This window comes from Opisthocomus hoazin, chromosome 4 (genome assembly GCF_030867145.1).
Source record: "Opisthocomus hoazin isolate bOpiHoa1 chromosome 4, bOpiHoa1.hap1, whole genome shotgun sequence".
Lineage (NCBI taxonomy): Eukaryota > Metazoa > Chordata > Aves > Opisthocomiformes > Opisthocomidae > Opisthocomus > Opisthocomus hoazin.
This window is the reverse complement of record NC_134417.1, coordinates 73,721,944-73,748,409: the sequence shown is the minus strand read 5'-3', so window position 1 is coordinate 73,748,409 and position 26,466 is coordinate 73,721,944. Positions and strand designations below refer to the sequence as shown.

The 26,466-nt window shown below is 48.6% G+C and overlaps 2 protein-coding genes across 11 annotated transcripts in view; one reads left to right on the top strand and one right to left on the bottom strand.

The window, feature by feature from the left end:
- The window catches only part of MLLT10 (MLLT10 histone lysine methyltransferase DOT1L cofactor), a 144,499-nt gene extending 129,575 nt beyond the window's left edge, over window positions 1-14,924 (bottom strand). For 8 of the 10 annotated variants that reach the window (XR_012763782.1, XR_012763783.1, XM_075419497.1 and 5 more), the window contains exons 1-3: window positions 5,625-5,642; window positions 4,879-5,047; window positions 1,085-1,164 (exon numbers count right to left, since the gene is read on the bottom strand). Coding sequence is in view for 8 of the 10 variants with exons in the window: in XM_075419497.1 (XP_075275612.1) it covers window positions 1,085-1,164; window positions 4,879-5,047 (249 nt within the window). In the remaining 2 variants the exon portion in view is untranslated. Of the gene's footprint in view, window positions 1-1,084; window positions 1,165-4,878; window positions 5,048-5,538; window positions 5,556-5,624; window positions 5,643-14,797 lie in introns of those variants that run through there. The other 2 variants (XM_075419501.1, XM_075419502.1) reach the window with 2 other exon arrangements.
- Window positions 14,925-21,593: 6,669 nt separating this feature from the next.
- On the top strand, window positions 21,594-26,242 carry SKIDA1 (SKI/DACH domain containing 1). The gene has a single exon (XM_075419496.1). It carries the CDS (start codon window positions 21,640-21,642, stop codon window positions 24,103-24,105), a length of 2,466 nt encoding a protein of 821 aa, XP_075275611.1. The 5' UTR covers window positions 21,594-21,639; the 3' UTR covers window positions 24,106-26,242.
- Window positions 26,243-26,466: the final 224 nt, after the last annotated feature.

Below are 26,466 nucleotides of genomic sequence, written 5' to 3'. Positions count from 1 at the left end.
GTCTGCTTTGGAAGGAGTAACAAAGTCTCAGTTTCGAGGGCATTATGAAAACTTTTGTAGCAGGTTGGGAAAAAGCAGAAGAATAAGATCCTTCAGTACTGTGCCAAAAATTCACATAACATTAAGTCATTCTATCATTTCTATAGTACTTTGTATCAGAAAAGGAAACAGGTACAGCAAACTGCCCATGTAAACATTCTGCCAGTCACCGACAGTAACTGAAAACTTGGTCTCAGGCTCGACGTTTGCCTTTAGATATGAAAGTTAGAAACAGTTCACACACTGCCTTAAGATACCTTCTCTTCCAATTTTTATACTAAAAATGTTTTCAGAGGAAAAGGAACAGCTAAGTCTTTTTAAATACTCTCACTTTATCTTTTGCTGGAAGACAAACAAGAAAGGGCCAAGTAGTGAGAAATGTGATTGTCTTTTTCTAAAAATGCCTGACACCATACAGCTTGAATTAATAACATACAAGTCTGACCAAAAAAAGCCCCATGTAATCAAGGAAAAAAAAAAAGTGTTCAGGTTTTTTATTGTTGTTCAGAAGGATTATCTGAATCCCCAATATTTACCATAAAAAAAAGACAGAGAAAGAAAATGTTTCTTCAATCAGAAGTATCACAGTCCAAGTAAGCACTAGATGCCGAAATTAAGAACACTACTGATTGGTTACGCGCTCCTAGACCAAAGCTTTCAACTGGCAATCTAAAGTTGGTGTAAAAGAAAACTGGACACAGATTCTATTTCCTCCCCATACCTAACAATATAAGCATTAAAGTGACAAAATTACACAGAAACCAAACCATAGATAAGAAGAAAATAATCTCCGAAACAGCTGGGGGAAAAAACCAAACACTAAAAAAAACCCCACACACCCACCCACCACAGAAATTGTCAAAATACTTAGAAACAGTTCCATATTTCCCCTTAAAAAAAAACACACACACAGGTCTTTCTGAATACCATCTACATGGAATTACAACAAAAAACTAAGCTGTTTTCTACTATTAGTAAGATACTTTGGTAAATATTATCCACACAAGCATTATAACTAGCATTACTTAATAAACAAAGCACATACCACTCTGGCTGCTCTTTCCTGAGATTCACACTTCCTGCAAAACCAAGGTCCAGTGGGTACTTGAACAATTCCATAGCAAGCTGTTTTGAACAAGATAAAATATTTCAGTACACATAAGCACCACTACAGTACTACTAATATGAATGTTACAGAAAAAGCTTAGCATTAGTTGATCTCACATCATTTTAGAAAGTCAAACTGACATCTATACACTACACATTAAATCCTATCACAATAGTACTAGAAATGAAGTATAACAAGCTCCCACTTAAAAAATCATGCAAACTTTGTTAAAAAAAATTTGATAAATAAAAAAATACTAATCAGCTTTTAAAGAAATATAAACATTCAAAAGCAGCAATGTTTCATATGTGGTCTGTTTGCTATTTATTTACCAGCAAAACAGGTAAAGCGCTTCACATTAACAAACATCCATAATTTCCAGTAAAGTCTTTTTTAATAGAAAACTGAAACAACTAACAAATCAGAGTTTGTCACAAGACATTCATACACTTAGTTACAGTCCAGTTCTCTTACTCTTTATCAGTAAAATAACCGGTCTTAAGCAGGAAATCCATAATAAACTGAACCAGGATACAAAGTTTGCTTTTTTCCCCACTTCAAAATTCATATGGAGCTGTAAAGACAAACTAAACTAAGCATCACAGCAAGGATCAGTTGCAACTATAGCCAGGCTACAGCATAAATCCTTAGGAAAGAGATTTTGAGATGTGCAGATTTCTCTGCAAGACGGTCACCTATATTTTTATAGCATATAAAAAAAAAAACCACAAACAAAAACAAACATGAACAGGAGTTTGGTAAGAATTTCCACAGAAAAAGAGGTTAGTACTTTGGCAATACTGTTCATGTTTGACACACACAGATCAAGAAACTTGAAGAACTGCTGGGTGAATAAAAATACAAGAACACAAGTGCTGTGAGTATATTCTAATATCTGTATGGGTTTAACAACTAACAACAAACTATCAAAAAGCCAAACATTTTCCTCAAAAAGATAAAAAATGCCAGATTCAGAATTAATATCTCAATTCTCAACAATCATATGTTACTTAAATAAGAAAATCTGGTTTACATGTGTAACTAGAAAATACACATATATGATAACTTCACAGTTAAGAGGACACCTGAGATTAAATCAGTATCTTCTAGTATATATACAAAAATATTGGCTTTGTGCTAGCCTGAAGCAGGAAGGAAGGAAAAAAAAAAAACAACAACACACCAGTAATACAATAGTAGTATAAAAAACATCTGGCTAGTACACCTTTCCTTTCACACAAAGTCAATGAAATCATTCCCTATTATTTACATACATGTAGTCATATTAAGATTAGTTGTCAGACTTTCAAATACATTATCCAAGAACTGACAGACCAAACTATCTTGATAAGCCCTTTCTACTGTACAATAAAGTTCTTTAACATGAGAAAAAACATCTATATTAGCCACATCTATATTGCATCTATATTAGCCACAGCTGAGGGGGACTTTGAATGCCTCTTTAGAAATTAAGCAGGAGACTTTAAGAGTGCAATCATACATTTAAATTAGCAAGAGACAGTGCAGAGTAAGAAACTAATTACAGAATGCAACTCAGACAGGGCTGGCAATTCGATCCAAAGGCAACACGAGTTGAGCAAAGACCAAAGTTGAAGCGAAGTACTTTTATATCTGCAAACGTAATACCTAGAGCCTAAAAAAGTCCACAGCAGGTTTGTGCTCTGGCACACTGTGATACTGCTTACGGACAAGACTTCCTTTGGTTTATACTTCCACTACTATACAAAGCTGCTTTAAACACATGAAGAAAATTTGTCCTCCACAACTTGCCAATGACTTAACACTCGCAAAGAAGTTTCCTCTGAACAAAAAATAACTATAATAACAAAAAATGCAGTTAATAAAGTCTCATGGGTAATACTGCTGTCTGAACAACATGAGGACTACTACTTTTACTACAGAGAGACTGCAAAAAAGAGTGGACATACTTCCTCCACCACCTTCACATGATGCATCAAACCCAAAACATAAAAAACATCAATGATAACAGTAAATCAAAACATACAGTTCTTTTCTTAAGACCTCTACAACACCATCTGGATTTAGAAGAAGCAGCAATACTTTGCACACTTCCTGCCAGATTCAAATTCATATTTGGACCCGACCTTAAAAAAAACATGAAGGAAGTTTGATATTCTTGCACTCAGTTTACTGAAGTGTCTCCCTATATTAGGAATATTTCCTAAAACAGACTTTTGTTGTTTTCCCCTACCATCAGATTCTTTCACTGAAAAAAAAACCAAGGGTCTACATGCAAAGGAAGATGCCCAAAATAATACAAAAGTAATAGCTGGTTCAAGTATGATTTCTAAAAGTATTCACGTTTCAGTGTTCTTTTTCTTGATCCTAAGATTCCACAACAGCAGAGTTAACTCACCGGTTAGCATTACTCAGCTCTGAAGCCAACAGAAAACTGATTCAAAACCAGACCAATTTCACAGACCCTGTCAGCTCTCCTCTGCATTTAATCCAACACTAACAAGAATAACTGAATTATTTTGGAGATCTCCTTAAATGATTACTATTTCTCATTATTTCTTATTAGTTTACAAAGGGGCATATACCTGAAACAGTCACTACATCATCTTCAACACAATTTAAGACCAAGCACAAGGCACACATCAGCAGTATTTTCACATCCAGACTAACGAAGTGGATTTAGGATTTTCTGTCTCCTCCAATTTGTTCACCATCTAGAAGGAGTTAAAGAGCCAGCCACAGAGTTCGCATGACTGCTTGTCATGCGATACAGAGAAACTACCATCTTATTTCTTATTTCTGCCACCACAAAGACAAAGTCATCATAACTTCATTTCTTACGGTGTAAGCAGCAGAACACAGTCTCTCCCTCTGCTCTCACTAGAAGGGTCAACTCACTGACAGAAACAAAACAATCGCACATAGAGGGAACCCGCCAGCTCCTGAGCCGAGCTGGAAACCAACCAACCACTAATCCAAACAAATCCAGCATCAGCCATTCCGACTAGCACCCTCCCCCTGCAGAACCACAACAGGAAGTCTCTTCATCTACCAGGAAACATTAGCCAAATGACATTCAAGGAAAGGCAGCCAGAGGAAGAAACCACATGACAGCTCTTTCCTACACATCCCAGTTCTAAACCCTCCATGTCTACCGGCTGCCCCTCAAGTAATTTCTTCTAACTTCTAACTAAAGGCAGGGACAATAGGGATCGAGTATAAGCAGAAAGAAATACAGCAACAATTGCCAGAACAGAGGTTAGTCAGAAGTTCCGCACAGAAGGAAAGGAGTTTTAGGTAGTCTTTGGGCTGCTGCAGCTGAGGTTGTTAACAGGGTTGGAAGGCAGACTGGGAAGCACAGACACAGAAGAGGTATAAGGGAAGGCAGCAGGGGGAAAGAGCCTGGAAAAGGTGTTCTTCCTTTCTCGTAGCTGTAACATAGGAAGTCACAGTATAGGAAGTCAAACACGAGGGAAAAGACAGACTGGAGGGACAGAGGACAGCAGGACAGGTCCGACCAGAAAGCACGTGGCCCTAGAAACAGGGAAACGGGCTTCATGGGTGACAAGAGAGCTGGGAGGGTGAGAGTAAGACGAGAAAGAAGGCCTAAGGGCGGGGGGGGAGGGGAGGAGGGGGAAGTAGGCCCAAGGGAAGAGGGCAGGGAACATCCAGAAGGAAGCAGCAAGGCTGGAGGCCAGAGCAGACGAGCTGGCACTCGCCTGCCTACTCACCTTGATGCACTGCGACATTGCAGCCGTGCCCGTCGCAGTAGACAAGCGGGTTCTCGGCCCAGCCCCTCTCGTCGGAGCACACGCAGCAGCCGCCGATCATCTCCTTCATGCTATTGGAGAACTCGCCCTCCAGTGACACAGGCAGCAGCAACGGCTCGCTAGAGACCATCTACGGGTTAAAAACACCGTCGTCAACAACACACACAACGCAGACACGCGCTTCGCCCCCTGCCTGCCCCCTCCCCTAGCGGTGTCTCCCCTCAGTCACTCAGCCGCCGCCGCCGCCACCGCCGCCACGGCAACGACCTAGGGCCCATGACCGCCGGCCGAGAGCCTCCTCTCGCCCCCACCCGACCAAGCGGTCGGGCCGTGTCGGTCAGGCAGGCAGGCAGGGGCAGCCCGGCGGCTGCAGGCTGAGAAGGGCACCGCGCAGCAGGCGGACAGGCAGGGGAGCGGGGCCGGCGCGCAGGCGCACTGCGCGCCCCCGCGGGGAAGGCCTCGGCCTGGGCCTCCTCGCGATGGTTCACGAGCCGCCCAGGGAACGTGAGCCGCCGCCCCCCCCCCCAACGGCTCCAACCGCCGCGCCGAGAGAGCGTGCGCGAGCGCGCGGCGCCCTGCCAGGACCGCCCGCCCGCCCCTCGCCTCGCCTCCGCCGCACACCTGATGGCCTGGCCTGGCCCGGCCCGGCCCGGCCCGCCGCCCCCCCGGCCTGCGAGCCGCGCCGCGCCGCCTCCCCGGGCACCCACCTCGGCGTGCCGCCACGCTCCGTCCCCCGGGCGAGCCATCTCGCCCTCCCCCCTCCCCCCAAGCCGGGCTGCTTGGCCGCGCCTCGGGACGGCCCCGCGCAAATCCGCCTCCCTTCCCAGGCCGGGCGGGCTTATCGCTGCCCCCCTCGCCGCGGCGGCAGGCATGCGCCCCGCTCCCGCCCGCGACGCCGGCGCTCGTGCCCCCTTCAGGAAGGCCGGGGGACTCGCCCCGCTCCCGCCCTCCCCGCGGAAGCCGCTTTCACGGCCTCGTTCGTCCCCCCCCGCCTCGATGTGGCTGCGGCGCTGACGCCCCCCGCGCCCGACTTTTATTGTCCTGCTCGTGTCCCCCCGGCGCGCTCGGAGGACTGAGGCGCTCCCGCCGCTGCGCCGCCTCCCCGCGCCTCGGGCTGGGGTGTCGGCTTCTTCCCCCCGAGCCGACGCGCTACCGACCCGCGGCCCGCCCCTCCTCCTCCCCCAGCAGCCGCCGGGCCACCGCGGCGCTGAGCCCGGGGCAGGGCCGGCGGGGGGACCGGCGAGGCCGCGGGCAGCCGCGCTCCCGGCTTCGGCTCGGGGCGGCGTGCCCTTCCACGGGCTGGGCGTCTGGGGTGGTTTCTTTCTAGTAGAACAATTCTGTTGTCTCTTTTAACTGGGGGGAGCTGAGGTGGTCAGCGGCGAGGGAAATCTGAGGCTACTCAGTTCTCCATTGTAAGCAGGTACGCCCGCAGCAGAAGGAACTAATTGTGGTGATTGTTAGCAGCGCAGAGAAATTAAATGCAGCCTTGCAAAATTCTGCTCGCTCGCTTGCCCCTGGGCCAGCATGCATTTATTTATTTATTTATTTATTTATTTATTTGGCAGGGAAGATACCGCTGATTTATATTCGAAGCAGAATCTGTGCACGCTCTGTATTTTTCACGACGATTTCGCGAGGCCAGCTTAGCTGGAACGGGATCTGTACAAATGGCTGCTGCATCCTGTGCCTTTCTGGCCACCTCGCTACCGAAGACCTACATACACACACAGGTTTTATTTTCTACACTGCGAACTAATAAAACAGCGGCAGTTGCGTACGGGAGCATGACGAACTGCTAGGCGGGAGGCAGAGGTGGGATGTGCGCAGCCCTCTACTCCCCAGAGACATCCGCGCCCGCAGTTTGCAGGCAGCGTATCTTAGGTCAAGCGCTTTCCTCTCCTTGGAAGTTTTCAGTGAAATTATTTAGATAGGGGAAGAATGGAGGGCAAGGCGAAAAAGGAACGATGAAGGCAGCTTCCTAGATGAAGGGCCCAGCCAAAGGCGCGATCAACGCAGCCATCTGAGACACATTCTAAACATTGCTCTGTAAACCTACGATCCAATATCCTTGAGAGTTTAGAAATTTTTAAGGCATATGTAAAAAACGGGGGGGTGAGCGATGGAGTGGAATGTAATACGTTTCAGTTTGTGTAAAATCATTCAGTGATTGCTCTCAAAAAAAGCTCACCCCCCACCCAAATGTCCTGCCTCAACACTGAAGAATACAAATCTGTACATAAAACTATATATATATATTATAAAACATACTTACAACACTATTTTTATTCCTTTTAAAGCTTGTAAAAATACCCTGAAAATTGCAGGTGCAAGCAATTACTTTGTAAGGGAATAAAGCAATTAATATATCCTGGTGTTTTAAAAAAACGCAAATTATTTGAAGCTGATAGATACAGTGTCCCAGCCCTTCTTCATTCTTGTCAAGAAAATGACATCTAATTTAAAAAGCATTCTCAATGATTCTGTTAACCCTGACAAAAAAAAAAAAAAATCACGGTACAGCAGCAAATCTGTCCTTTATTTCCTTGACAGGTAAATTAAAACAAATATCCTTTTAAAATGAAAATGTATTAAATATATTTTAATTTGCTGGACGAATTTATACATTTAGTAAAACTTGTACTGTAACAAACTTGTAAATTTTTCTCACGGCTTTTTTTTTTTTTTTTTTAATTCATCGACAAGTTCTTCTTTGAAAAGCAACTAGTACAATTCCCGGGTTGTTTTTTTTTTTTAACATTAGCTATTTTAAGGCTCAATTTTTAGTTTTGTAAAGAAGAATCACCAAAGAAAAAATTAATCACTTTGCAACAACTTGATTAAAACCGCACCATGGCAACAAGAGTATTTTTGTGAAAAACCTACTGTACAGTTTTCAAATAAAAATATTTCAATCTCACGCCACGTAACACACCAGCTCAGTACTGAACAGCCTGAAATTTTGCTTTGCTCAAAATTCAGTCAAGCCTAACACATTAAATTATTTAATGAAACATTTGTTGTATTTTTTAATGGATTTCTGTTTAATTTTTTCTACAGAAAGAATGTACATGGACTGAAAGAAGCTCCATGACTACTACCTTATAGTATTCTGTAATATTTGATGGAAAAATTTAGATAACCTCTTGATAGTTCTGTAAAACAATCATTTAGAGAAGACCTTTGAAATGCAAAATAGGAAAAGAAATGCATTACCACTAAATAAATACTGCAAACACTAAGCCTATAACAGCTATGGAATCAGAACATAAAATCTTGTAGCATATATGTTCTTATGATTGTAGTATTTAATAAGCACTGACATGACACAGAAGGCCAATTTTCTTCTAAAAAAAAGCAGCCTGTCCTTCTTATAATGATATATAAGAGATTAAAATAATTAGAGAGGAATATAATTCAGTGAGGAAGAATGAATAATTTCATTGTTAATCTAAATGCAAGGAGAAAATCCAATTCCCTTAAAAGAAACCTACAAAACCTAGAAGCTGAACAAGTTAGATTATAAGAAACGTACAAGAAGATTATGTTTTCTCTTTTTTTTCAGATTTTAGATACTTTTTCAAATCAAATCAGCGCATAAGTGAAAGAAAATTACACTCTCCAAATGCAAATTTTTAAAAAGTTCACGGAATTCCTCAAGAAAATGTTGACATACATTAGTGCACAGCCCTTTAGCTACATTAACAAAAATAAAGCGGTATTCACCTTAGATTTTTACTACCAATTAATCAGTTCCAACAATAATCCTAAGATTTTTGAATACTTGCTTTACATTTCACCTTTTTTTTTTTTATAAAACGTGCAAAATCATATTGTAAGTTTAGTGAATAAAACAAAGCATTGAACAAGAAAAAGTCTTCCATTTACAAAACTGCATTGCCAGTTGGCTATAATCACCAGAACAGTCTTCCAGGAATAACAGAAAAATCATACACTTTACATAAAATGCACACTATGCTGGAAAACACGAACTGATATCAGGACTTTGAGCTGTAGAGTGGAGGAAACTCACTTCTTTCCAGAAAGCAAATTTCTCCTAGCAATTTTTACTTCATTTTCAGATTGGGTCTTTGTTGAGAAAGCTTTGAACTTTACCTACGTGCAAAAGGATACGTGCTGCAGCTAAACAGATGCAACTGAAACCAGGAAAACTGCAATAACTTAGTGACACTCGAAAGGTAGAATAATACATTTCCTGATGATCCATTTAAAATACGTTGATGCTTGTCTGCCTTTTGTTTATGTGGGTTTAAATTATTAACAGCCTTCACTGAAATACATTCTAATCGTGGGTATTTGCTTCATTTCTGGGAAGGCACCAGCAAAATGGTCACTTCGCACAAAATAAAATGCGACTCTCGTGCACTGACCTTTGCACGCAGTGCGTTTTAAATGGCGGTCTGCCTTAGATCCAACAAATTATTTCTATCCATGTTCAATTATGAAGGATATAGCATGTCTACAGAACCCATATTACAAGCATTAATGTATCTATATGCTCACTGCTAAATTACACTGAGAAAGAGCGAAGTTTTCTTTTTCCTCCTGTTCTTTAATATACCGCCCAAATCTGTATTTAACACCTATCCAAATGCAATGCAACATCGTGAATAATTAAAAAGTTTCAACATTTAACATGTAGTCACTTCTTGACCGGGAGTTTGCATGCTATACATTTACATGTTCTGCGAGTACAGGTAGCAGCATCAAAGGTCGTGTCAGTGCATCTCCTGGACACCACGCCTCTTCGTATGTTGTGCTATTTTCTTTTGTGCGAATGCAATTACAAATTTTGTAATTCTTTAGACTGCAAAGAAAGGGGGAACTAATTCCACCAACTATTGTATTCATTTTCTTGCTTTTAATTGTATTATCACCTTTGAAGACTTTGATAAATTCCACTTAACTAGCAGCAATGGATAAAATCGGTGGTTTTGAAGTACTGCTGCTGTTACTAATGTTGCCATTTAAATGTTAATTTCAGACGGAGGTTTACAGTAAACACGAAACAAGGGATTTTCTTTGAATGAACAATCTCAACCCAAAATTCTAAATAAAGGAATCCTAGCGCAGGATTGTTTTAAGCGCAGTGATTATTTCCTTTTAAAGATTTAACATTCCCTAAGTGATAGAAGGTAAAGATTTAAATGTGACAGCTGATTTATAATTCTCTACATTAAAAAGGCATTTAAATGTTAACCGCATTTTTATGTGAGTCAAGTCAAAGTAATGATAATTACAGTATGATACAAAAGAACCTGAAATAAACTTCTAGCAAACCATATTGGATATTAATGCTGTATTAAGCCCGGAAAAGCTGAGTTAGTAAACTCTAGAATTTAAATTATATGCGACTTAAATGTAACGCAGGGCTTTTCTTCAAAGAAGAATAATACCTCATTTCAAAGTTTGGATTTTTATGAGGTATATATTAATTCATTGGATTTTTATTAAATACATTTACGTAGCATCACTCCAAAACCAAAGCCTCAGATTACTTTTCGTCTACAGGCAGATCTCCATGTAGGATTTGCTAAATTAACATTCCATATAAATTAATAGCCTTTTTTCATGTTTGTTGTGTTACGATCAGCAGTGTGATACTGCGTTGTGTCACAGGTCACATTTATTTGATTTCGATTTAGGAATGGTATCTGTACTACATATTAAATATGAGAAACGACATGCTGAATTTCCCATCAAATATCTTAAATGCAGACCTATTTTAGATGGATTTGTATAAACAAAACACATATATCTAATATAGGCGTGGGAAAGGAAAAGCTGGTTTGGTATATGCTAAAGCAAATTGGAGTAAATCAACCGCATCCGTGGGCTGTACGAGCAATACTACTCTGCTTTTCCCAGTACCATTTGGACAAAACAATGTTACTTTTTTATTTAAAGTGTTTTCTTCTCAACAAGGGGCCACCACTTCCCAATCTCAAAAACACGCCCCAGAATATGTTAATTAATTGTATTGTGTCCCTGAAAGAAAGAGGTTGCCAAATGCAATAAAAAAAAAAAAAAACACTTTCGATCAGTGAGCTCCGTTCCCACTGCTAGTTACCATCTAATTTCAATTCCACATATATATGCACACAGACACATTTCCTCTAAGTACGATTTTGACCATTAAAAACTGTCTTAACAGCGAAAGTCTAACTTGACCACATAGGGTGTATCTGGGAAGCTTAACATTCCTGGCGAATTAAGCGCGCAAGCTTCGGATCACTTTTTTGTCAATCCGACTATGGTGCTTCAGAGTCGGGAATGTGGGCAATTTTTATATCGTGGTACTTCCCAATTAAAAGTAACAACAATGCTCCTTTGTGGAAAAAAAAAAAAACTTAATATATGAAATACGTCAACACATTCCGTACAAATACAAAATAAAGACCAACGAAGAATGGCAACAAACGGTCTCTCCCTGACTATTTTTTTTAATCTTCCCTTTCAATGAATAGTTTTCAAATAGCGATATATTGTTTTAGTAAATACAAGAGCATTAAATGTCCTTTTGAATGACGCTTTCTGAATTTGTAGTTACCTTTTGAAAATTGCCAAGTAGCAATCAAGAGTAAATGCATCTCTGGAATACTCAAGCAGGAGAGGTAAAATAAAACAAAACAAAACAAAACAAAAAAATCTTTCTTTCCTCGATCTTAAAGCTAATGCCTTTAGATATTACCAGGGTGGTGTTTTCCTGTTAAATTATTACTTGCATCTTCAGCTTTCGAGCAACGCGGATGCTTTTTACCATCTAAACTGAATTGAGCTTTTATTTGGAGGAGCCCCACAAAAGCCTGCAAGTTTACAAAGAGGGAAAGAGAAGTCCCAAACTGTATTATCTTACACAATGACTGCAAGCATGCAACTTCCCAAGTGTGCGTGGGGGGAGGAAAGTCACTTCAGAATTATTTTCAGCTAGGCAATAGCCATCAGCACCGTCCTTTAACTTCTTTTACTTGCTGCTCGCCATCTATGCAAAACGTTAATTTCTTGGCGATAAATTTAATGAACATTTTTAAAATCTAGACATCACTTCTAATCTTTTAAAAGAAATTCTCACGCTCTCGGAGATAACTTGCTAAAAATAATCGCGTTTCTGCCAGGAAGGATTTCCTTAAAATAACTAGTTCTCTAGAAATTCTTTCCTCATCACAAATATGAGCCTCTACCCGTTTTCATTTAATCTTTCAGAAAAAAAAACATGCAAAGAGATTATTTTTTTCAATTGGAAGACCAAGGGCACTTGTTGGAAATTTTCTTGAACACAAGTTAGTCGATTCTTCTTTACATAAATACACCAGAAAGTTCAGGTCTGAGATGGCGTACCAAAAGAATTTAATTAGTAATTATTTTCGGGGGGGGGGAGAAGGGGAAGAGACACAAACACTTTTCCTACAAAACAAATCTTTACAAACCTCAAACCAACACACAGCAATCGCGGGGGGGGGGATATAAAAATCCAGACAACGTGGTGCTTAGATGAAAAACAGGGTAAGATTAATTTTCGTTTTCACAAACAGACCATTCAGACGAGCTCCTTCCGAAATTCTCTTTGGCTACATTTATTATTCCGAGTCCAGCGGTTCGGAGCCGTCTCTCCCCATCTCTTTCAGAAGTCCTGCTCTAAAATCCACCCGCGACGAGACGTTACTGTACGGATAGACCCACCGCGGCTGCGGGGTCTGGGGTTTTGCTTTTTACCTTCCCGGTAACACGTGAGCTGCAGCAGCCCCGGGGGAGCGGCTGCCACTGCTAGAGGCTCCTCTCTGCCCCCGCACCCGGCCGCCGCGCCGCCCCCCAGCCCGCCGGAGGGCCCGGCACCGGCACCAGGGCGAGCGGAGCCGCTCGGCGGGAGCTCTTTTCGCCTTCCCTCCCTCCCTCCGGACGGCGGAAAAGCGGCGCGAAGGAGGCGGCCGGGGAACAATGGGGAGAGCGCCGGGAGGAGAGGGAGCCGCAGCCCCGCCGCCGCCCGGCCTCGCACCGCCGCGGGGAGCGCGGGCTCCCGCCTACCCCCACCCCCTCCCCCGCCGCCTGGCCGACGCGGCCCCCTCCGTGTCACCCTGACGGCGGCCTGCCCGCAGCCCGCCGACCCTCGCTCACCCTTGGAATCCCCCAGTTCAGCGCCGCGCTGCCGAGGGCGCCCGCGGATTTACTCTCTCAGCCGCCTCACCCCCAAAACTCCCCCGGCCCCCGCCGCGCAGCCTGCCGGAGGGCGAGTGGGGGGCTGCCCGGCTGGCCCGCCGCCAGCCCGGCTCCCGAGCCTATCCCGGGGTCGGCGGCGCGGGCAGGCCGGCCTATGGGAGCCCTCACCCCTCCGCCGGCTGCCCCGGCCTCCCGCCGGCGGCCCCGCGCCCGCCCGTCCCCCCGCATGCCGTGAGCACTACCCGCAGGAGAGCAGCAGCACTACAGACGCGCGCGGCCGGGCCGCTGCAGTGCGCGCTCCCTCCCTTCAGGGGACGGTGCTGCGCACGGCAGACGGCTCAGCATTGTTCTCCCCCTTTCCCCCGCCGCCGGGAGCGGGAAGAACCGGGCCGGGAGGCCGGGCTCTCTCGCCGCCGTTGCCTTTCCCGCAGCCCGCCGTCGAGGCCCGCCCGCGGCCCCGAGCCCAGCGCGCTGCCGGCCCGGCCCGGCCCGGCCCAGCTCAGCGGAGAGCGGGGATCCGGCGGAGAGCTCCGCGCCTGCGAGGAACGGCGCGGGAGAGCTCCGGCGCGACGCCGAGGAAAAACCACGGCTTGATTTAAATAATTGCATAATATTAGGATTTAACTTATAAATGTTTACATTCGCGTGATTTGATTAACGTCACGTCTGATTTCCGCACAGCCACTGACAAGGCACTCTGAGGCGCCAGATTAACGTCCGCCCGCGATGCTCAACAGGCAGATCCGCGCCCCGCGTCCCCCCGCCCCGCCCCGGGCAGCAGGGACCCCGCGGCCCCCAGCCGGCGCGGGCGCCCCTCCCAGCAGCCCCCCCGCCTCCCCCCCCCCGGCACCTGACGGTGACTGAGGGGATTCCCCCGCCGCCCGCCCCCTGGCACCCCGCCACCCCGCGCCTCTGCTCGCCCGGCCGCCTCACGCCCCGCCGCCCGTTCGAACGCGGCCGGGCCCGTCTCGGCCTCTCCCCTCTGCCCCCTCCCCCCGCCTCGTCAGCCCCCGTTCTCCCGGGGGGGAGGAGGAGGCACGAGCGCGGCCGGCGCGGGGAGTTGTGGGTAGGAAAGTGGTCGGGGCGGCAAAGGAAGCGCCGGGGGGGGGGGGGAAAGGTGAAAGGTCAGCGGCCGAGAACCCCCGCGCCAATGGCGGGCGGCGCCTCCACCACACGGCCCGGCCCGGCGCGTCCCTCGCAGCCAGCCCCGGCTGCGAACACCGGGCGCGGTGCGTCCCGGGGGGCGCTCCCGGGGTGAGCGGGACGAGGCCCGGCCCTGCCCGCCGCCCTCTGTAACTAACGGTTCGCAGCCCGCCGCTCTCGGCGGGGCCCGCTCGCACGCGGCCCCGCGCGCTCTTCGCTCGCGATGTATTTGATTTGTAAATAATTGCAGATTTTTACCCCTCACACGCGGCCCCGGCTTCCCCCCCGCCCCCCGGCCGGGTCTCGCCGCCGCGGGGACTCTCCGGTGAGTTCAGAGCCACGCAGCGCTCCCCGCCGGTAACGGGGGGGGGGGGGATTTAAATGGCCCCGCAAATTTCCCCCGCACCCCCGCCCGGCCTCCGAAGGCGAAGTCTCAGCGGCCCCCCCCGGCCCTGCGCGACGAGGCTCGGGCGGAGGAGCCAAAGGCGAAGCGCGGGCAGGGGGAAGCGGCTCCCTTTGTTCCGCCATTGTTCCCACCCGGGGGGGGGCGGGGGCCGGCCCTTACCTTCCCTCCGCTTCGCCCCGAAACGCGCGGCCCACCCTGGAAGCAGCTGCGGGGCGTCGGGAGAGTCGGCGCTCTGGTCTTTTTCGCTTTCTCCTCTCTTTTTTTTTTTTCCTTTTTTTAGAGCAAGATGAAGTCGCCGAGCACGTTGTGGCGAGCTGCAGCCCCCCGCCCGGGAGAACGGCCACGTTTCTGACCCTCGGAGGCCATCCGAGTTGCGCCGGCAGGACCCCTGGCGCCGGAGGGCTGAGCTTTCCGAGGGAGCGGGGGCCTGCGCCGGCCTCTCGCTCCCCGCCGCAAAATGGATGTAAACATTTCACCCCGGACGGCTCGGTGGGGCACACAGACACGCGCACACACACACACACACACCCCCCTTCCAAAGCCTGGACGCGGAGAAGCTGTTCCCGCAGCTGAGATAAGCTAAGAGCAAACCGGCGGGGGGGGGGGGGGGGGGGGGGGGGGGAGGGAATCTACCTTGGTCTACCTTGGTGGATTCCGCAGCGGGAATTGTTTCTGTCCGGAGTTTGAAACAAGTAAATAAATAAGAGTGCCGTGTAGAAATATTAAGCGTAAAGTTGAAAAGGAAACAACCTCCGAGAGGAAGGTGCTACCCGGGGTGCAACGGGGAGTCACAGCTCTTTAAATTGTCCCTTTCTCGCAAAAATCAACTGCTTTTCAATCCTCCCACCCCCCCGCACAACCGAGGCAGGGGCGAGGAACCCGTTTTCTGCTGGCTTTGTCGTCCCACTGGTGTTTCGCACCCAGCCACACCGGGCCATTCCCCCCCCCAACCCCCTCCCAAACCTTGCTTTAATCTGATTATGATGAGATTTGCTGATACAATGAATATTTGAAATGATCCCGGTGAGCGGGGTGCGTTTTTCTTCAGGCTCCAGTCCCTGAGGCTCCCCGGGGGGAGATCCCGCTCCCGGGGGGGCCGCCCCCCGCCCAAACCCCAGGGCTGATCCAGCCCCGCTTCCCACCCCCGGGCCGGCGGTGGGAGAGGGATTCCCAAGCGCCTTTCCCCCCCTCCACCCTGCATCATCACGCCTTTGCTAACTGAAAAATAAACAAATAACAACAACAACTAAAAGAGGATGCCGGCGACCCCTGTAATTGTGGGACCGGGAGTGCGCGCTGTCTCACCACCCCCCCCCGCCTCCTCCTCCTCCCCCTCCTCCCGACGCGGCCTTCACAGCAAACGGGGAAGGCCGGTTTATTTCATAGGGCCTTATTACAACCAACAAGGTAAATAGGGAGTCCTGGGGGGAGAGGGAGGGAGAAAGGGGGGGGGGGGGCTTTTCTTTGATAGCGTTTAATTGGAATTGAAACATTCTGGGGCTGTAAACATTCTTTATTTATTCAGCACACATAAGCGGGCATTGTTTTATCACCATCATAATTATAGTGTCCTTTAAACTGGCTGATAGTGCAGGAGATGAGGGAGCGCGACCGTAGCCCGGGATGAAACCACTGGGTCACCGGGACCGGCGCGGGCCTGGGACATGTGGAGCGCCGGAGGATTGTGGCCTGGCCATCCCTGACGTCCTGGAAGCGATCTGTACCACACTGCTGATGTGGTGCGATTCGTAACCTCCTGGTCCCCCTACGTTTGCGACTGCCTTGCAGTTCGCGGGGGACATTTTTCAGCGTGTGGTTTCCCAGCGCGGAAATGGAGAGCGGTCACCTACATGCAGGAGAGGATCTTCTTTCCCAATGTTTGTTGCTTTACCTTTGCCTAATTAAAAATGCAAACTTTTAGGATCCTTTCAGAACAAAGCCTCACCAAATCCTCTTTACGTCCAAGGATTTGCAAATTTATAAAGGCTGCATTGAATTCAGCGTGGGTCAAGGGGCAAAAAAAGGGCAGAAGGTCACTGCATTTTGATTATGGGTCAGTAAACAACATGGCAAGTAGTATGTGTCCAGAAACTCCTGCTAGAAAAGTATTTTGAAACTACCAGGAGTATCAAACTCAAGAAATATTCTTAGCCCGCAGTGATTATAAATTGCACAAAATTCTAGTGTGCAAGTGACGCCCCAGCCCCCACGGAAAAAATACAACTTAAAAAGTGCTTAGCAGAACCCTGCGTTGCTGCTTTGTTTATAAAAAAAAAGGGGGGGGGGGAGTAAGAAAAAAAACAGCCCTGAAACTCCTGTGCGTAAGAGTGTTAGCCAGATTATGATTTTATTTTTTCGAGACTGATGGTTGACATTTCTTTGTCCTACGCATTTAGGAGATTCAGTTCTACATTCCGATTTGTTGTCATACTAGAATTTACGGCAAATTTTAGGTACTGCAGTCACATTTGGCTGACTTTAAAACAGCAGAAGGATCCTATTATACTGTTCTTTGACCCTATTATATTTACGTTACTGGACTCTTTGTGATAGCCTCTGGCTGCTCTCTGTCTGTGTCCTCCTTCAGCAAAATATGCCCAGCAATATCTAAAAGCAGGGTATAGGGCTAGAAAACAAGTTCTCGTTTGGAATATGTATTTCTGCCCAGCGTAGTGAAAGCAAAAGGTTTATTTAAGGCTTGTCAATACCTGAAGACATGGTCCGGCACTCGACAAATGATAATAAATAATAATAATACTCTAATAATGTGGCAATCCTAGTGTGAAAATGCACATGACCTCTCAGGTTTTCCTGAAGATTTTCAAAAGAACTCTCCCCATTAGTACGACCGCTGGTGGACATCACCGTTGCCTTTCCCAACGAAACGTTTAAAAGACTGTAAATGGTGTGTGCATTACTTGGTTGCAGAAGGAAGAGGTCAGGCTGAATTGCACTGGTATTTAAACATAATCATACTATGAAAATAAATCAAAACATCACGTAAAAGGAGTATTTTAAATGTTACACGCGTTTTCTTTCCGGAACGATGTGGTTAAGCACTTCGCCGCGAGCGTATATATTTTAACACAAGTTTACAAAAATGAAAGCGTATGATTTCCAATGAATGGGAATAGGTCTACAGCGAGGTGTTATGAATATTATTTTGTTCTTTCTTTTCTAATGAGGTTTATCCTTCGGCCAGACAGCTTGAAGACTGAAATACTGCTGGCTATAGAGTGTAGATTGCAGATTGCACGCTACTCAACGTGAAAAGGAGCACGTTTGATTGATAGTCTCTGTGTGTGCGTGTGCGTGTGCGCGGCCCTACACACACAACTCTCTGCGGTTCCCTCTGTGTGTGCTGGGCAAAACCGGGCGTCTCTGGGCGTCCTCACCTCGAGAGATGGGAGACGGACCCCCATCCCTTTAATCATGCTCATCTTTGGTCAGCAGCGAGGGTGGCACAGTCCACAAAATTAACAGAGAGTCCCTTGCTTTTTGAGACATAGCTGGGTGTACAGCTGCGTCTGCACACACATGTGCGACGCGGGCACGCAGGCACGTACCCCGGTGCCCAGGAAGTAAATTATCGTGTAACTTTTCACCTAATTGATGCCAGACACCTTTAAATTTTCATTTTCATTCATTTTTTGCCGGCTTTCACGTGAACGATCTGAGCCGTAAGCGTCGGTGCCTATTGATCGCGGTCCCCTGCGTGCGTGCAAATCCATTTTCGAGTCCCCCGCCTTGCATGTGCGTGTGCAAGGGGCCTCCGCCGGCCCTCCACCGCAGCCTCTCCCCGCAGCCTTCCCCCGCAGCCTTCTCGAGGACGACCCCGGGGTACGCAGCGTGTGCCGATGGCCAGCGGAACGCACACACACAAAAACCACAAACCCCCCCCCAAAAGGAACCCCCCCCCAACAAACGATGGCAAAGCAGGGAAGCAGAGGTCCCCGGGCGGGGTGCGGGAGAAGCTGCGCGGGGTCCCGGGGGCGGGCGGCCGGGAGCCCGAGGGTTCCCGGCGCTGCTGGCGGGGGTCTTCCCCTCCGCGCCGGGCCCGGCCTCGACCCCCGGCTGGCGGCCGCGCCGCTCGGACAGCCGAGCTCTGCGGGGCCGGTCCCGCACCGCTGGTAGCGCCGGGACTCGGCCGGCAGGAATCGCGCGGGTTTTTAGAACAGTGCCCGAAGCCGGCTGCGGGGCTGTCAAGGGCGGTGCTCGGGCGCGCCCGGCTCCCTGCGTGGGCGCGCACGCGTGGGTTGACACGGGAGTCCAACCCGGCTGAACCCCCCGGCGAACACAGGACTTTTCAGCCCATCGGGGTTTGTTGGGTTGTTTTTTTTTTTTCGGTAACGTCTTCCGAGCGGGTTTCTCGGAGTTTACTGTTCCCTCACTGCCGACTCCATAGCCTTAACCTTAAAGCAGGGGGAGGAGAGCAGCGGGGAGGGGGTGGGGGTGTTGGCAGCATATAAGTACATCAGGAGGAATTTTTAAACGACCTTATTGTCTCTAGCTCTAGAAAGGCTGCGAGGATTCCTTTTTAGCGCCAGCAGCTGTTTTCTCTCGAAACTTTGCCTTCAGCCTCGGCGCGTACCGGGGTGCCTCTCACCCCAGCGAGGAGGAGGAAGGCGGGGGGGGGCGAGGGGGGGGGCGAGGGGATCCAGATGCGAGGCGAGGGAAGACGAACTCCGCCGACGTTCTCAGCTGCGCCGAGGCATTGTTCGCCGCTGCCTCCCGGTTGCGTTTAAAGGCTGAAATATCACCAGAGCCGCCCGGTGATCCTTTGCTAACTCGGGGGGCAAAATGTAACTGGAGGTGGCTCCGCGGGCGCGGGGGGGAGCGTTACCCCCGGCTCGCCGCGGTCCGCACGCACAGGGAGGGGGTCGGGCGGCGGCGACCGCATCTGCGCCGGGAGCAACAGTAGTCCCGGGCTGACTTTTCAAATCTCAGCCATCCGAGTCAGGGGCTTCCCTCGAACAGATTTCCTCCGCTCCCGGATGCACTTCTCCAAATTCCCACTCCTCTCTCGAATTCCTGCGAAACTGGGGGGGGGGGGGGGCTCGCCTGCGTTTCGCCTTGGCGTGCAAAGCTGCGGGTTTTTTTGCAGAGCGATTATGCGCTTTATTTTAGCTGTACCTGGCGGGGTAACACGAACTCCACGCACCATATTGCCAGCACGCGGAGTGGATGTTGACGTTCGGGATTGAAGATTTTTTTTTAATTTTTTTTTTCTTTTTTCCTTCCCCCCTCCGCCGATTTTTTTGCCAAGTCCCAGAAATATGAGATGTCTCACTAATCTCGCGGATATGCCTAAATCTGGATGTGCGGCGATACGCGAAAGCGCCCGTGCTTGTACCCAGCGGAACACTGGGCTCCCGGCGGAGACTGGCGATTTTTTGCTTTTCGCAGCGCCCAACGTGCAGCATCACTTTAACGTGACGAGGGGGGGGCACGCAGCTCTCGCAACGCTTGCGAAAATCCTCGAATAATTCAACGCTCCTGCGACGAGGTTAAACCTTCGCGCCGCTTCTTCGAGTGGATTTTCAGGGGCCGCTGCAAATGGAGCATCCAAAAGCGGCGGCGGGGCTGCTCCGAGCGGAACAGGCGGACTGCGAGCCAGCAGCATCCTAGCCCGTCGCGATACCGCGCATTGTGTGTGCCAGCACTTTTTTCTTCTTACGTCAAGGCTCTTGGAAGCACCTTGGATATTTTACATTCTCTTTTCTCTGCTGGAAGCAATCAGCACGCAGGAATCCTGACGTGGGCTCTGGGACTATAGGACGTTCCAGCTCGCGATCCAGCACGCTTAATAGCGAAAAGTGTATACATTTCTCGCTTATCTATGCTTTGTTATGGGTCTGACGTGAGCCCGCGTCCTCCTCCCCCCTCCCGCAATATTACGGGCAGAATTTCAGTTAAAAGTGTTACAGTATCACGGTGCAGGAACCCGTGGTGTTCAGGCAGCAAAATAACCTTAGTCCCCGGCTGTAAAAAGCTAATTAAGCAGAAGAGGAAAATCGAGAGAAACTCGAAAATGTAAGTATTCCCTCTCGTTAAGAACCGAGCGTTTAACTTCGGAGCCTCAGAAAGGGAAATACCAGGCTGCTCTGCACGTTTTCGCTCCGCTTCCTTTTCCACACAATGCAGAAGCAACCGCCGGGCTAAAGCGGCTGCGTTACCGCAGGATTTTCCATCGCCGCGATCAGACTCGTGTCCTTTAAATTCACGGCATGCACAAAAGAGCAACGTTTAGTCCAAAACAGGCTAAAAATACGCGAAACGGTGTGGGGAAAAAAAAGCCTACAAATCCTTCCTCGGAAGCTAGCGACGGGGAACTCTGAGAGGTCTGAGTGTGTTTGAGCTCGGATTGTTTAATAGAAAGATTTATATACTAACTGTATTATTTACTTTGGGAGGGGAGGTGGCAGTATAAGGGTATGCTAATTAGCGGGAGATTTTTGGGGGGAAGGGGTGGAATATCAATTTTTATTGCATCACCTGTCAGGAGTGTCCAATCAGCGTTGGCTTTAGGGGAATTAATTGATGAAGGTGTCTCCGGACGAGCTCACTTCACTCTGTCATTTTATTTGTAGCTAAAGCAGCGGCGGGAATAGCAGCTGCATTTCTTTTCTCTTCCTCCCTTCACATTCCATTATCATAGTTTCCAATGGAAAAGCAGGGAATGAAAGGGAACAGGTACTGATCTTCAGCAGCAACTTAGAGAAACACTTTGGCAAACCCGATTTTTAAGATTATATATTGATTGTAGCCTCACGGTATTTTTTTAATTTATTTTTTTTAATTTTGTCTAAAGTTTGGCACTTCATTCACCAGGAATAACAGCCTTTGTTATATTTTATTAGCAGGATGCCTTGAGACAAATACAGCATCTGGCTGAGGATTGTGTGTGTGTGGCTTTTTCTTTTTTTTTTTTCCTTTTTTTTTTTTTCCCCTCCACCTCTCTCTCTCTCTCTGCAAATGCTGGGAGTAATTTAATTCACGAAATGGGAGACCTGAAGTCGGGTTTTGAAGAGGTGGATGGCGTGAGGCTCGGCTACCTCATCATTAAAGGAAAGCAAATGTTTGCACTCTCCCAGGTTTTTACAGACCTGCTCAAAAACATCCCGCGAACTACCGTGCACAAGCGAATGGATCATTTAAAAGTCAAAAAGCATCACTGCGACCTGGAGGAGTTGAGGAAACTCAAAGCCATCAACTCCATCGCTTTCCACGCCGCCAAATGCACCCTGATCTCCAGAGAGGACGTGGAAGCCCTCTACACCTCCTGCAAAACCGAGCGGGTCCTCAGGACGAAGCGGAGGAAAATCAGCCGGGCGCTGTCACCCGCGGGCCTCCGGCCGGAGCTCGCCCCCGCCGACCCCTTCGCGGGCTTCTGGAAGGAGAACAAACTCTGGCTGGGCCTGGACGACCCTCCCCGCCCGCTGCTGCCTGTCAGGAGGAAAGCTCTGCGCCCGGCGGACCCGGCCCTGCTCCCGGCCGCTCATCTACCTCACCTTTTTAGTAAATACACTGGCCGCGGCCGCCCGGACGCGGCGCGGGCGCCTCGCAGGGCCCCCCCGAGCTACGACGCGGCGCCGGCGGCGGGGCCCTGCGCGCCCCTCCGCGCCCGCCGCCCGCCCTTCCCGGCCGCCGGCCCCCCGCCCCCGCCCGCCCGCTGCCGCCGCCGCTGCCGACACGGGGCCGCCGCCGCCGCGCTGGGCCCCCCCGCCGGCCCCCGCCGGCCCCGCGGAGGCCCGCGGCCGCCGCTGCCTCTGCCCCGCGGCTTCGGGCCGCCGCCGCCCGCCTTCCCCGAGAGCGGCAGCAGCGACTCGGAGTCCAGCTGCTGCTCCGGCCGCGCCGCCCACGACTCGGACTGCGGCTCCAGCCTCTCCAGCTCCAGCGAGGGCAGCTCGGAGGAGGAGGAGGAGGACGACGACGAGGACGAGGAGGACGAGGAGGACAGCGGCGCCTCGGACTCCAGCGAGGGCAGCTCGGAGGAGGAGGAGGAGGAAGAGGAGGAGGAAGAGGAGGAGGAGGAGGACAGCACCTCGGACTCCGACTCCAGCTCGGTCTCCAGCCAGGTCTCGGTGCAGAGCATCCGCTTCAGGCGCACCAGCTTCTGCAGCCCGCCCAGCGTGGTCCACGCCAACTTCTTGTACCATCTGGCGGCCGCCGCCGCCGCCGCCCCCCGGCCCCCGGCCCCGGCCCCGGTGGAGCCCGGCGGGCCCCCCGCCCTCCGTGGCACGGCCGGCGGGGTCAAGCCGGAGCTGGCGGAGGAGTGGGGCCGGCCCGGCTGGGCTCCCGCCGCCCCGGCGCTGCGCTGCCCCGGCGGCCTGGGGAGCTGCTTCGCGGAGATACGGGGCGACAGGGCGGCCGAGATCGCCTTCCCACACTCCGAGTTTTCCAGCAACGCCAAGAGTACTGACCTCACGATTAACTGCGTTGCAAAGGGGGCCTCTTCACCTAGCCCAAAGACAAACAATGCATTTCCACAACAAAGAATACTCAGAGAGGCAAGGAAATGCCTTCCAGCAACTACTACACACCGTGCAGATAACAGTACAATAGCCGCTAGGTTCTTAAATCACGATTCCTCATCGGCGGCAGCAAACTCGGAGCGAGATTCCAAAATCCCTCATTGTCTTGAATTTGCCACGGATTTGCCCTCTTTACAGACTGATCCCGAGGAGGACGCTGCTTCTCCCGGGGCAGCGGCGGCGGCAGGGGCGGCAGCGGCGGCAGCAGCAGCCGAGCTCCGGTGCGCTGAGGAGGGCAGCGAGGAGTTGCCATTCCCGCACAGCGTTAAAATCAAAATAGAGGACAGCAGCGCGAACGACGAATACGAGCCTGACCTTACAACACATAAGCTAAAGTGTGAGTGCAATGATACCAAGGATGAGTTTTACGGTGTGACTGAGAGTAATAACCAGGACGCTTTATTGACAGCCAAGGAAGATTCTGCATGCACTGAGAAAGAAACCACTTCCTTAAACCCGCTGACTCAGAGTCAGGTCCTCTCATGCACTTTAGGTACTCCAAAACCTGAGGATGGGGAGTATAAATTTGGAGCAAGGGTGAGAAAAAATTACAGGACACTGGTTTTGGGAAAGCGACCTGTACTGCAGACTCCTCCAGTCAAACCAAATCTGAAATCAGCTCGAAGCCCACGTCCTACAGGTAAACTCGAGACACACGAAGGAACACTGGATGATTTTACAGTTAACAATAGACGCAAAAGGGTAGCCAGCAATGTAGCATCAGCAGTGAAAAGGCCATTTAATTTCATGGCAAATTTTCCCTGTCCACCATCACTAATTATTGGCAATGACGGGGATTTGTTGCCAGCTTACTCCTTAAACACCACTAAGGATTCCCAACCACCTCACAAGGCCCATCCTGTATGGAAATGGCAGCTGGGCGGTTCTGCAATACCTCTTCCACCTAGCCACAAATTCAGGAAATTTAATTAATAAAATAGCTTGGAAAATATTTTCTTGAACCACCTTTAACTTTCTTACGTTTTTTAAACTCTGCAGGATGGTTTGTACAAGCCCATTAATGCTATACACGCTTTTGGAATTCTGTTCTATCGCTTTGTGAAGACAGAAACCGGATTACCATTTTCTTTACCGTTACAACAGTGATTTTTTGTTTTGTTTTGGGTTTTCTAATTTTTTGGTTCTCTTGCATTTGGGTTGGTTTTTTGTTTTGTTTTGTTTTTTTGGTTACATTCCACAGAGTACTTTCAGGCTAAAGACTCAAACTCAGTTATTATGGTAGAGCTGGAACACTTTACTGTTTAAATGCTAATAATGCACCAGTACCTCAATTCAACTGCTGCAAATAAATGTCAAAAGGTTGAATAATAAATATTAGAATGAGCCATTAAATTTATGCACTAGATTTCAAAAATGGAAGTCTAACTGTTAATTCAGTTAAAGTTTGTGAAGTTACATGGTTGCACAGTAAGGGTTCACTATAATTCAATGTGGCAGCAGCCTACTTTTCGGGAGCTTTGTTTTCAGGTGCAGGGGTGTCTTTTTCGAAGAGCAGTTGCACTCACTCATTTTTCTCTGGTTTGGAAAGGCTGGGGTCCGCCTGCGACCCCAGCACTGGGAAAAGCTGCCTTGTCTGAAACCAGTCAATAAATGCGGAATTCTATTTTTGATAAAAGGGTGTCTTTTTACTTGTACGGCCACTCTTTGCAGTTGGGAAGCCTTTTTGTTTCTCACCCAGAGGTCTTAAATAAGGTTACTGTTACTCACTAATGTCATACTTAAGTTGTGGTCCGAACATGCCCCTTACAAACTTGCAAAGCAACTAAAATATTTGCCTGGCTAGCAGCACAATTTATGGTCCAGCCCCTCACGCTGGCTGGAGGAAATAGCGAAGCAGTAAATACAACACAGAAAGTGAAACGAGAGGCCGTGAGTGGAAAGAGTACACAAAATGAGAAGACCGTGTTATTCATAGCTTTTTGGCACCGAAACTCAGGCGTTTCAACCGTGTTACACTTCCCGGTTCTACCCTCATCTCTTGAAATTTGTTGTCGTGGTTTGTTTTTTTTTGCCATGCCATCCTCTCTATGTAGCAGAAACATTTCTACTGCACGTGACAATCAGAGGCAATTATCTATATTTGCACTTACTATCGAAATAGTCGAACGGGCAGACTTCTAGAGTCTAGCCATCGGTGAGACATGCTGGTATAATATATTGTGATGATGGAAGCAGTAAATCAAAATTATGGAAATTTGCACTGTTGAAAAGCATGCTTTAGCTTTATTTTCAATTAAAAACACTGTTTAAAAAAAATTCCTGATTCCATACACTTTGAATTATTGCAGAGTTATCCGTGGTTTCCTCTCCGTTTGTAAGTTCACTGTTTTTATTTGGAGGAAATACGCTTCGAGAGGTTAACTGTTTCCCTCCCTCCTCCCCCCCAACCCCTCGAAAAGAAAGGGAAGGGGGAAAAAAAAGAGAGAGAGAGAGAAAGGCTGAAGGCCGAGGTGGAGGCAGAGCTGAGGACGGGGGAAGGTCTCTTTTGCGGGGGGAGGATGGGTACAGCAACTCCGAAAACAGCCTGAAAAGTTTGCAGCTTGAGAAAGGCAGTTATAATTGAGTTGCTGAATCAGCAGAGTTTAGGATGAATAATTGCTGGTTTCTTTCTTTGGATTAGCATTTTATTTATACTAGATCTTTCCCAAATTAAATTTTAAGGATTCCACTCATCGATCAATCCCGGGAGAATAATTTATCGTAAATCAAAAAAGGAAAACAAAGCAACAATGCAATGTTTACTGTGTGACTCAAAGTCAACATTTCTGATGGCAATCCACTGCCCAGGGTTTCAATTTTTTTAATTCCTGCCTTTTGTAATGCCCTCTCCCAGCCACTCGTGTCTCTAAATATTCCAAGCAGCCACTAACTGATTTCAGCTCTGTTTACTATATCCACACCGTAGTTTTCTTCCCATTGTAAAAGGCCCGGTCTAAGAATACCTGCAGCCATATATATTTAGAAAGAGTAAACAATCGTCTTTCAGTGGAGTTACCCTTCCCCCCTGCACGCACACACACGCACACGCGCGCACACACATCGCTTTAAACTGCCAGTTGCAAAAGGTGCACTGCATACTTAACTGCTCCGTTGAAATTACGATGGTCATGAAAAATCTGCTTACTGAAGTTGTTCTGAGATGAATGTTTACATTCGTGTGTTTAGAGCTGCACAGATTACAGCCTTATTTCCAGAGAACTGTAAATACGTACAAAATGTACCGCTCAGGAAAGCCCCCCGCTCTGTTAGAAAGCCGTGTCTGCTTCACAAAGG

Coding starts and splice junctions, on each gene's coding strand:
- SKIDA1 (XM_075419496.1), top strand. CDS start 21,640: ATGGGAGACCTGAAGTCGGGTTTTGAAGAGGTGGATGGCGTGAGGCTC.